Genomic DNA, 12,645 nt, shown 5'->3' with positions numbered 1-12,645 from the left:
CTGACCAATTTTTATATCTAGAAACCCAAGCCATTTATATGTAATATTTGTCCAATTACTCCTGGGAAAACAAATTATTTACTAAGTTTGTCAAATTATAAAAATTTAAATAAAAGGCTACTCAGTGAAACTTTATTTATAGTTAAAAATAAGAATCTCCCTTTAAAAAAAATTCTTAGTGTGAGGTATGAAGGCAAATTTCTCATAAACAAAAAATGTTCCCCTTTCATTCTGACTATGTGTCGGGTTTCCAATCTTAAGTAACAGCTTTTGGAAAGGTTACAGCAAAGAAAACATACAGCCAACTGAGATTAAGTGGCTGCCAAAGTATGCTGCTCTTATGGACATTTAAAACCAACCAGTTTTTTCAAATGTAAAAACATGAACTGCACCACAGTGTCTCCAAGATCCCTTCTAGTGCTGAAGTTCTATGGATCTAAGAACAGAAGGTAAACGGTCTCTTAAGACATACCTTGAGTATTCTTGAGGGTATGGAGAAGAGTACCAGGTGTGGATCTCATACTTCCCAAACTCAATAACAGAGGGACAGCGGACTTGTGGGTCAGGGGGACCGGTCACTCCAACTTTCTGTGCAGTGAGAAAATACATTAATTACACAAGTTAGCTACATTAAATACACTGAGACAGATAACAAAACCAACAAAACAGAAAAAACCCCATCTGAATCTAAGTGTCGCCTTCTCAGGATTCCACAGGAAAAGTTAAAAAGCCAGGAACAAGCTATTAAGTTTTGAAATAAGCTGTATTATCCTTTAAATAGAGCATCCAAATGAAGAATAAAAATGCTAATACATCTCTTAGAACCAAATGTAGTTGGTGACACTGAAGTTTCCCCATTTAATAATACTGTGAATATCCTCAACTAAGCTCACTCCTTAATCACTTAGTTGTTAAACAGACCCTGCTGGCACTTGGGGATATAAAGTCAGGGGTGGGGAGGAGTGCCTGCTGCCCACTGGCCGAGATCACATGTATAGTGTCCCAACTGACAGCAACGGCAACCACCTACTCAACATGTGAGCATGTACAGAAAGGAATCATCCTCCAGTTTGTGAAAACAGATATTAAGGAACATGACAAAACAAGTAAGAGTCTTCATTTTACACTGCCCCTAAAATTCCCTTCTTAGTGGCTTTTCATAGGTTTAACCAAAGAAAGTAATACTCTGTTAAACACATACTTTTATCCCTTTTTATCTATCTTCTGTTTATAATTAAGATAATTTCTATACCCCCATCCCTGCAATAACCTGAACTACACTATCTTAAATAAAGAATAACTTGTAAAGCGTTGAGGACTTCCACAGCAGCAGCTCAAATATAAGCCACTGCTAATGACTACAAGGATCAGGTTTTAGAACCTTAAATTCAAGGGGGATTTGATTTGCCCTGCACCCAATATAGCAAGATTCATATATGTATACATGTATATAGGCATACCTCGGAGATACTGTGGATTCGGCTCCAGACCACAGCCACAAAGTGAATATCGCAAGTCACACGAATTTTTTGGTCTCCCAGTGCATATAAAAGTTATTTACACTACACTCTAGTCTATTAAGTTTGCAATAGCATTATGTCTAAAAAAACCAATGGACGTAACTTAATTAAAAATACTTTACTGCTAAAAAATGCTAACCATTATCTGAGCCTTCAGCAAGTCACCATAACAGATCACGAGAACAAATATAATAATAATGAGAAAGTCTGAAATATTGCAAAAATTACCAAAATGTGACAGAGCCACAAAGTGAACAAATGCTGCTGGAAAAGTGGTGCTGATACACTTGCTCAACTCAGAGCTGCCACAGCCTTCAATCTGTAAAAACCTAACTATCTGTGAAGCACAATAAAGTGAAGTGCAATAAAACAAGGTATGCCCCTGTGTGTTATGCATATAACATATAATATATATGCATGTGTATTTGTTATGGATATTCTATAAACATTAACTGACTTTTTTTAAAAAAAGGAGCTAGAATTCAGCCTAATCAAACACGAGTATTAATAACTCTTCAAACGAGCAACCAAAATTCTCCTTCAGCTTTATGCTTTAAAAACCACTGAGAGATTACTGAAGTCTCTTGTTGGAGCTCGTGACAAACACACACACACACATACATACACACACACACACACCCCTTCTAACAAAACTAAAAAAAATCAGAGGTTTTTATTCACTTTTCATATAAATTCATTTAAGGAAGAAGCCTTTTCACCACAACTCATTTGACAACTCTCTCTGGTCTTTCTAACCACTCCCTTTATAAAAGGCCAAGGGACTTATCTCAGGTTTCATGCTGGAACACAGCCAGGTGAAACCTCACCTCTTCCTCAGACACCTCAAAACAAAAGACAAACATCTATTAGGTGGATAAACTGTGTTATGACACCAAGGAGTACTGAGGCTCTTCCAAAGGCAAAAATCAAAAAGAAAAACACAAGACAGGGTTAAAATAAGATTTTTTTCATGTCTGAAAACCAAAATAGAACTCTGCAAAAGGTTTTAAACACACTGTTCTTTAAACTACATTCCAGAATCATGTATTCTAATTCATAAAGTAGTATCTTTTAGCCTATCTTCACAGCTCAAAACAACAAGAATAGTAGTATAGAAAATATCAGAATAACCAATATCAGAAACCAAATCTAACTTCCTGAGCCAAGGATCAAGCAGGAAGCATGAAAAGTGAGACTGTGCACCTGCTGCGGCGCCGCCTGCTGTGTGAGAGCTTCCCCATCGCCGCCCAGCGCTCCTCCAGGTGGATGCCCAACGCAACAGTGGATACTCAGCCCCAGTACAACTGTCTGCACATCGCCGCCACTAGGAGAGTCTATGTAAAACCAGACTCAGAGCAGACCTCCTCTGCCTTCGCAGCCCTCGCCTTCCTGCACTGTGAGATGCGCACAGCCACAGGGCTCCTCGACCTGCAGCTCCCTTGGGAAAGAAGCCTCTGAGCCAGTGTGTTTCCCTTTACCAAGGTCTGGAAATTAGCAAAGGCTCTGTGCAGTGAGGAAGAAACAGCTGCATCCATACCACTCATTAACCTAGTCCTTGCCAAATTCAAATTGTCAAATCTGAATTACAAGGTTATCTTTCCTAAATCATTTTATTTTTAAATTTCAGTCAAAATTTCATTAAACATGCAGCTTTCAAAGTAGCAGATATCTAATATAATCAAGGGCACAACATTGTTTTAAACTTTTAACTCAGGTTCTGCCGCTCTGTGCCCTCCTTCTCATTTGAATATGCCAAAATCTTTAAAACGTAACATATATTCTGGGCCAGAATGGACTTTTTAATCTAAGAAAGTAAGGGGGGCACTAAATGCACTAGTAATTGGGCTAAATCAAAAGGTAGCTTTAAATATACCTATTCTAGATAATGAAACTTTTATTACCAGCAATTTATGAGAAAAGGCTGCTACTCTTCTGCAAAAACTCCACTTCTGTCAAATGACTAATATATGTTTTCCAATACAGAGACCACTCTTGCACACAGAGACCCCCACGTCTAGAGCCAGTACAGAACGAAAGTTACAACGGATGTAGATAGAGCCCTGCTCCCTCCCTCTGCCGGACCTTCCTTTCCCATTCCCTGTGCGAAGTGCCATTTTGGGGTGGGAGTGGAGGGTAGCGCCGCACCCTTAGTCTCAGTGCGAGATGTGAAATGTGGGGAGAGGGCAGGTCTTTCTGGCATTTGAACATTTCCCCATAAAAACTATGATTAAAAAATAACTCTGTTCCTTAGGGATTAAAAGTTACCTGATGAAAGAGATACATAAGAATGAGTTCACATGCTGCCAAGTGGAGAGAGCATGACCTTATGGGGTGAAGAGCCTCAGCACGTGTGGGGCTCCTACTGTGCAGGCTCTGCACCCCACACTGTCATCTCATTTATTCCCCACAGTCCAGTCCCCAAAGTAGGAAGCAACACGCCTGCTTTATAGATGGGGGAGTGGGGAGAAGCCAAGGACCAGAGAAGTTAAGAGGGAAAGAACTCCAGTACAGGAATATGAAGAGTGAAGCACAGAGACAGAAAAGAACCAACCGGGTACAAGGTGAGATAGAAAGTATGGGTAGCCCTCAACTAACTAATGTCTGAATTCCAAAAGTTTGTGTGTACGTTTCTTTGAACTGGAACTTAGTCTTCCAAAGAAATGAAGTTACTACACGTCCACAGTCTCTTATCCAAAACCCTTGGAACAGAATGTACGTCAGAATACTGAATTTTTCTCATGTTAGAGAAGTACTACAGGACCTATATGTATCTTAAATCAACAGCCTCAGTAGGATTTGCGACAATGCTCCATAATCAGATACATTAATATTTCTTTAGCAAAGCACATGAATAGTCACATTAAATGGGATAAGTAAAGAATATATATAGTCTAAACTCAGTTCAGATCATGTTTTGCCAACAATTGAATTAGGGTGACTAAGATCTTACTATAAAATGAGTTATAATTTTTTTTCATTCTCTAAAAAAGATATACATACACATGGCCAATATGTACATGAAAAGATGTTCGACATCACTAATCATCAGGGAAATGCAAATGTAAACCACAATGAGATACCACTTCACACCCATTAGGATTGCTACTATAAAAAACAAAACAAAACACCAGAAAATAACAACTGTTGGCGAGCATCTGGAGAAACTGGAAACCCTCGAGCATTGCTGGTGGGAATGCAAAATGGTACAGCCACTGCGGGGAAAAAACAGTATGGCAGTTCCTCAAAAAATTAAACACAGAATCATCATATGAACCAGCAACTGCACTTCTGGGAATACAGCCAAAAGAATTGAAAGCTAGGACTCAAACAATTATTTGTACACCATGTTCATAGCAGCATTATTCATAAGTCGAAAAGGCAGAAGCAACCCAAGTGTCCACTGACGGATAAAGGGATAAAAAAGATGTGGTACAAACACACAATGGAATACTATTTAGACTTTAAAAAGCAAGAAAATCCTGACACATATTACAACATGGATGAACCTTGAAGACATTATGCTAAGTAAAATAAAGCCAACACAAAAGGACAAATATTTTACGATTGCACTCATGTGAGGTCTACCTAGAGTAGTTAAATTCATAGACAGAAAGTAGAATGGTGGTTGCCAGGGGCTGGGGGAGGGAGAAATGGGGACTTAGACTTTCCTTTTCTCCTTATCCAGCTTAGATTCCAAGGTCTTTTACTGTACCTCATCTTTACATATATCCTTAACTTCCTTGCTTTTCTCCTGATTCTCCTGAATCCCAACTCTGGTTAAATTCAATATTCCAACACAATCCAAGTTATTACCCTCATATCTGAACACTATTAGAGAAAAACACAGAACCATGCTCACTAGTCTCAACTTATAATTCATACCCACTAACCTCAATGGGTGCTTGATGCTTCCCTACTCCATTCACTCTCCTGTTCTTCTAGATTATTTCATTACTTTCTCCTGTCTCTCCTCAAGCCTCCAATACCTTGTACCCCATCTTCACATTCAAGCAATGCCTTTGCTTTCTAAGAAGCAATCAAGAGAGCTTCCGCAGCTTTCCACTTTCCACGGCACATCTGTATGTCTACCCTTGTGGCCATACACCCTGCCCTTCCTTAAGGCTATGGATGAATGGTCTAGGCTCCTACCTAAGGCCAACACCCCAAATGACATGAGTGACACACTAAGCGCTTTGCAAGTATCAATTCATTTAATCCTTTCAAGAAACCTATTAAGTAACCTGGTTGACCAAGGGCACTCAGCAGAGACAGGATTTGAACCTGTGCAGACTGTCTCTAATACCTAGGCTCTTAACCACTATCTTAATAAATACTCAATAAAATTTTGCTAAATCATCAAATGAATGAACTCAAAATACATCTAAACAGCCTTCAATATGTGACTCATAATTAACGGGTAAACGCCTTCAGACACTACAACAACCCTCTGCTCCCACCCCTAGTTTCAGCAGTCCCAAGGAGTCCACTCCAGCAACAAAAAAGCAGTCATGGGGCTTCCCTGGTGGCGCAGTGGTTGAGAGTCCGCCTGCCGAGGCAGGGGACATGGGTTCGTGCCCCAGTCCGGGAAGATCCCACATGCTGCGGAGCGGCTGGGCCCGTGAGCCATGGCCTCTGAGCTTGCGCGTCCGGAGCCTGTGCTCCGCAACGGGAAGCCACAATAGTGAGAGGCCCGCATATGGCAAAAAAAAAAAAAAAAAAAAAAAAGCAGTCATGGGGATACCTTAAAACCCCAGCACGCTAAAACTAACATCCTCTTACTAGCTTTCAAAGCCCTCTAAAATCCAGCCCTATACCAGTAATTCAGTATTTTTTTCCATTACCCAACCATGTTCCATGCAGTTTTACCTCTCAGACTAAACTACAGGCAGTCCTTGCTTTGCATGCTACCATGTTAACTGAAACTTATGCATATCAAAACTGAGATCCAGTCTCAGTCGCTACAGAGTGCATGAAGCACGAACACAATTCTGATATGCATGTGTCGCCATCAGCACAGCACCACACAAAGCAAGGACTGCCCGTGTTATGACACCTTCACAGGCAGCTACCGTGTTTCTACATCATCGCCACAGTATGACCTGCACATAGTAGGCCCTCAAATATTTGCTGACCTGATGGACCAATAATCACAATGTCTCTTGTATTAATACAATATATACACTGTATTCCTCAAAGCTGAAGTTAATGTTGTTTACTCTACCTGGTAAGCCCTCATTCTCTTCATTTACCTAAATCCTGCTTCTTCTGTGACCATCTCAGATCATACCAACTCTTACTAATCGTAGAATATACTGTGAACATATGGAACAGTCCATATCATTTAATACAGCAACAAATTACATCAATTGGTACTCTGTGCCACTGTTTGCTGTTTATCTTACCTTTCTCTACTTGCATTCAGTACAGGCTTTATGATTTTGATGCCTCTGTAACATCTTTTACAGGGTAATGCAGGAGGTTACTGTGATCAGGGGCACAAAAATGGAAGTCACACAGGCCCCAGCTCTAATCCACCTCTACCATTACTAGTTACATAACTTCAGGAAAGTCACTCAACTAAAAGTCTCGGTTTCCTTGTGTAAAATGGAGTGGGTTTCAAGAAGCGTGCCCTTCGGGCACTCAAAGAAATCCAGAAATTTGCCATGAAGGAGATGGGAACTCCAGATGTGCGCGTTGACAACAGGCTCAACAAAGCTGCTGGGCCAAAGGAATAAGGAATGTCACATACCGTATCCATGTGCAGTTGTCCAGAAAACGTAACGAAGATGAAGATTCGCCAAACAATCTCTATACATTGGTTACCTATGTACCTGTCACCACTTTCAAAAATCTCAGACAGTTAATGTGGATGAGAACTAACTGCTTAAAGTTATAGAACCGCCTTTGCATCTTGACTTTCCTATTCTAGTTGTAGCTAACAGGCTCATATATCTTAGAGCAGTTCCCAATTACAAGATCATCTGGAAAGTGTTTCCTAAATACTGTACCTGGGCCCCTTTTCTCCTCAGTCCCTGGAGTTTCTGAATATTCGAACAGAGCCTAGGCAGGTTAAGGTGGTTTTGAAGTACATCCTGGCTTGAGAATGACTGTTTAGGTAGTTGCGACACTGGGCATATAATGTTAATACTTTTACATGCATGTTTTGTTAATTCTAAGATAAACATTTTTCTAGGAAAAAAATTAATTACTTAATTAAATTAAATAGGGATAACAATCCTTACCTCATAGGGTGAAGAGAGTTGTTGAACCTAGTTTATTCCATTTCTAATTAACTGTTCAATTCTTTATGCAAAGAAGAAAATTATTTTAGTGGCCCACACAGATTTCAAAAATGCTGTTAACTTTCTAGAACCACAAAAAAAACACAATCAAATCCTTCAAAATTAGAAAGCACTAAAATTACTATCGAAATATAATGTGCTATTTGGTGATATTTTATGTAAAAATCATTCTATATATTTCGAGGAGGCTGTTATGCTCTTCAGTGTAATGACTTGAATACAAATGCTTCTTTCTGGTGATGCATCTTTTAAGAAAAACCATTCCTTACAAGCTCACAAGATCACTGTTGAAATATAATTCCAAACAAAAGCCTATACTACTAATTTCTTATGCTTCTGTTTTTCTTTTTAGAGGTGGCTCTTTTTTATGAAGTGTTCACTGACTAGCTAGTAATGATGGAACACAGTACCAGGCAAACTATATTCTTCTCCTGAAATTAAAACAAAAACAAAAACAAAACAAAACAAAAACAATTAATAGATGACTCTTTTTTTGGGGGGGTGGCACTTGCTAAACATTTCAATAATGCTCAACTTAATGAGATAATGTATCATACAAAATTTAATTGTTCAAGGTCATCACTATGAGCCATCACTATTGGATTTGCTTTTGTGAGTACGTTTCCTACTAAATGGTAAAAGCTCTATGAAAATAAAAACAAGGTCTCATTCATAGCCCCTGCACCTAGCATAGTTTCTAGAACAAAGTAGGTACTTAATAAATGATGGGTTTTTGGTTGGATGGATTCCTATATTAACTCCTTTATCATTTATTTGTTACGAAGACAGCATAAGACCCTGTAATAAAATCTTCCTGCAAAATTTGTGGAACAAAGGTTGAAGCAGTTTCTACTAAATATCTAGGCTCTCAAAAATGACTTTGTATGTTATGTTTATGAATGCTTCTATTATTTAAAAACATCATCTAATCTAATCAATAGTGACTCTCCCCACTGGCTTCAACCCACTTTCTCTGTTACATTAGGTCAGAGAGCCTGGGAGCTGTCCTTGACAACCTCCCGCTCCTTTACACTGCATGCTGAATCTACCACCAAGTTCTGCTGACTCCGTCTCTGAAATGCATTCTAAATCCCTCCACTTCTCTCCCATTTCCACTGCCACCTCTCTAGTCTAAGTCACCATCTTCTTCCATCTGGATCACTGAAAAAGCCTCTAAATTGGTTTCCCAGCTTTGACTCTTGCCTAATTCCAATCCATTCCTCATAGAGTGGCCAAAAAAAAAAAAAAAAATCAATGCAAATCTGATCTTTCTATTTCCTTTCTACAATCATTCAATGATTAAAGAAGATGTGGTAGGGCTTCCCTGGTGGCGCAGTGGTAGAGAGTCTGCCTACCAATGCAGGGGACACAGGTTCGTGCCCCGCTCCGGGAAGAACCCGCATGCCGTGGAGCGGCTGGGCCTGTGAGCCATTAAAAAAAAAAAAAAAAAAAAGATGTGGTAGATATATACAATGGAATACTACTCAGCCATAAAAAAGAATGAAGTAATGCCATTTGTAGCAACATGGATGGACCTAGAGATTATCATACTAAGTGAAGTAAGTCAGAGAAAGACAAATATCATATGACATCACTTATATGCAGAATCTAAAAAAAATGATACAAATGAAACTTATTTAAAAAACAGAAACAGACTCACAAACACAGAAAACAAACTAATGGTTACCAAAGGGGAAAGGGACAGGGAGGGATAAATTAGGAGTTCAGGATAACAGATACACACTACTATATACAAAAGAGATAAACAACAAGGACCTATGTATAGCATAGGGAACTATATTCAATATCTTATAATAAACCATAATGGAAAAGAATTTTCGAAAAAAATCATTCAATGGTTTCCCACTACAGTTACAATAAGAACCCCAATCCTAACGTCTGTCCTCAGCTTATCTCTTCAGCTTCATCTTTTGTGACTTTTATTCACTGTACTCTAGCTATACTGGCCTTCTTTCAGTTTCTCAAATTTACCAAGCTCCTTTATGCCTCAAGACGTTTACACAGGCAGCCCCTATGTCTGGAACATTTTTCTTAGTAGTTTTGTGCCTTGCTGACTTTCCACTCAACCTTTAGGTCCCTGTGTAAATTATCACTGCCCTAAAAGAGGAATCCCAGACACCTGGACCAGGAAGTTATCTACTATAACCTCTCACTGCATTCTTATTTTCTTCCTATTACTTACCAGTTTGTAATAAGAGATTTATTTGTATGATTGTTTACTATCTGTCTCACTCATGAGGCAAAGTTTCATGAAGGCAGAAGCTACAACTTTTTGTTCAGCCTATAGCTCTAGTTCCATGCCGGGCACATGAATTCCAAATGAATGAACCCCATGCAGAAATACCACCATCATCAGAATTTCAGTGCACTGCCAACGAAAATAAGCACAGACTAGAATTCAAATATCTAGTTATTTCTTTGGTGCCAGATACATACATGGACAATCACAAGCTTAATAAAATGCCGGAAGAAACACACAATTAGCCAGATTATTGTCAATCCAAATTGATATTGTCTCCACTGGGTCTCAGCAAGGCTCAGCACCCCTTTTAACTCTCCCTAGTCATCTTTCTCTTCACACTCCTATTATTCCAACTCCTGGCCCATTTCTCCCAGCAGAAACGTTCATTTAAACATCCATTCATTAAACAAATATTTACTGAGCCTTTACTATATTCCAGGTACTTGGTATAAAGCAGTGACCAAAAAGAAAGTGCCTGTTCTCAAGGCACTTACGTTCTAGAAATAAATATTTACATTCAGGAAGTGATAAGTACTATACAGGACAAGCAGGCAGGTAGGGGGACACAGAGTGATACAGTGGGGATAAATGTATGCTATTTCAGTTTGGGATGCAGGAAGGGCCTCTCTGATGGGTGACAGGAGCAGAGACCTAAACAGAGTGCGCCAACTAGACGTCTGGGCCAGAGGAAGGGCAATCCAAACGGGGAGCCGTAAGTGCAAAGGCTCCAAGGCAGAAGGGTGCCTGGTGTGTCTGAGGAAGAGAAGGAGGCCCGTGGCTGGAGCAGAGCCAACAAGGGCAAGAGTGGGAGGACAGCGTGGGAGAGGGGGGCAGGCACAAGGTCACGGTGGGCCTTTGTAAACAGTCTAAGCAAGACTGACAGACACTGGAGGGCTTCTGGGCAGAGGCGTGGTATGTTTCAAAGCATTTACTCCGGGCCCTGTATAAAGAATATAGACTCAAGATTGGGGTGAGGAACAGGAGTGGAAGCAAGTAGATGATGAGTCTGGAGACATGACAACAGCCGAAGCCAGAGGTGACGTCAGCTCAGGCTAAGACAGAGGAGGAAGGGAAAAGAAGTAGTCATGTTCTGGATACATTGTGAAGGCAGGACCAACAGGATTTGCTGATGAACTGAATACGTACAGAGCACGAGACAGAAAAAAAATCAAGGACCTCTTTGGGCCTGAGCAAGTAAAAGAACAGAACTACCACTGACTCCTATTCTCCAATAAAAGGAACCAGGGATTCTTAGAGAAATGGCTGAATCTACAACTAGAACAACAAGAGCCTAGGATATACTGCTGTGGCCAAAAGTAAGTATGAATATGGACTATACAAATATCGAATCATTTTGTTGTACACCTGAAACTAATACAATGTTATATGTCAATTATACCTCAATTTAAAAAATCACCAAATGAACAGAATAAATTGGAGAAAGTGACACACACAAAAAAACCAAAGTTAAGGGTGAGGTAGAGATTAAAATCACAATAAATGTTCTCAATCTGTGTGGGGGGAGAAATGACAGAGACACGTCGGAATGATGCAGCGGCCGGCTTGAAGTTCCCCCTGCCCAAATCTGGAACAATCTGAGTATCAAAATAAATATCAATAGCAACAAATGATAAGATAACTCATAAAATAAGAATCTACAAGTCATAGATAGATAGATAGACATATGGATGGAGGGATGGATGGATGGATAGACTGATAGGAAGAAGGAAAAGCTCTTCCTAACAGCAGTATGCCAATTAATAAATGTAAAATAAATGATGGAATTAGAAAATCATCTAATTCCATCAAAGCAACCTGCAAAGTCTAGCAGGTAAAATTTGATAAGAAACAGGATATTTACATAAAGTGTATTCCCACAAGATACATATCAATAATTACAGAGGGCAGATGATTTCACAGAGAAGAAACAAGGCACGATACCACTGTAACCAAGTGATCAAGTTAACATCACTTGTAACAGGACGAACACCTACTACGTGCCTCCTGGTATGACACGCTGACGAGGACACGTCACCTCTGTAGACATTCAACAAAATAAATGACCTGCACACGTCAAAAATGTCGAGGGCGTGAAAGATAAAGACGGAGAAAGTGTTCCAGGTTAAAGGAGACTAAGGAGACACAACAAGTAAACGAAACACATGATCCTAGACTGGACAGTGGACCAGGACAAGGCTTTTTTTTCCTTTTGCTATAAAGAACATTAGTGGTACAGCTGGTGAAATTCGATTAAAATCTCCAGATTAGGTAACATGCTTCATTGGTGTTAAATTCCTGATGCGATGACTGTACTGCGGTCACGTAGAAGAACGTCCTTGTTTTTAGGAAATACACACAAATAAGCAGGAATAAAAAGCATTAGCATATGTCTGCAACTTATTCAGGGAAAAAAAAGGTTCTTAAAAAGTGAAGAACTCCTTTGAATTCCCACTGAACATCATGCAACTTTCTACTACAGTACCTATAAACACTTTTTTTTTTTTTTTTTTTTACTTATTGTCCGGAAAAGAATATGCCTTCAGAGGTGAAGCAACTTGCC

General features: G+C 39.6%; 1 protein-coding gene across 1 annotated transcript in view; it reads right to left on the bottom strand.

Annotated features, from left to right (window-relative positions):
- The window catches only part of KAT6A (lysine acetyltransferase 6A), a 108,934-nt gene that overhangs the window by 26,069 nt on the left and 70,220 nt on the right, over positions 1-12,645 (bottom strand). The window contains exon 9 of the mRNA XM_081221089.1: positions 473-588. Coding sequence (XP_081077215.1) covers positions 473-588 — 116 coding nt within the window. The remainder of the gene's footprint in view (positions 1-472; positions 589-12,645) is intronic.

The sequence above is a fragment of the Mesoplodon bidens genome, assembly GCF_964165515.1.
Source record: "Mesoplodon bidens genome assembly, chromosome: 20".
Taxonomy (NCBI): domain Eukaryota; kingdom Metazoa; phylum Chordata; class Mammalia; order Artiodactyla; family Ziphiidae; genus Mesoplodon; species Mesoplodon bidens.
This window is presented reverse-complemented; position numbering and strand designations above follow the sequence as displayed.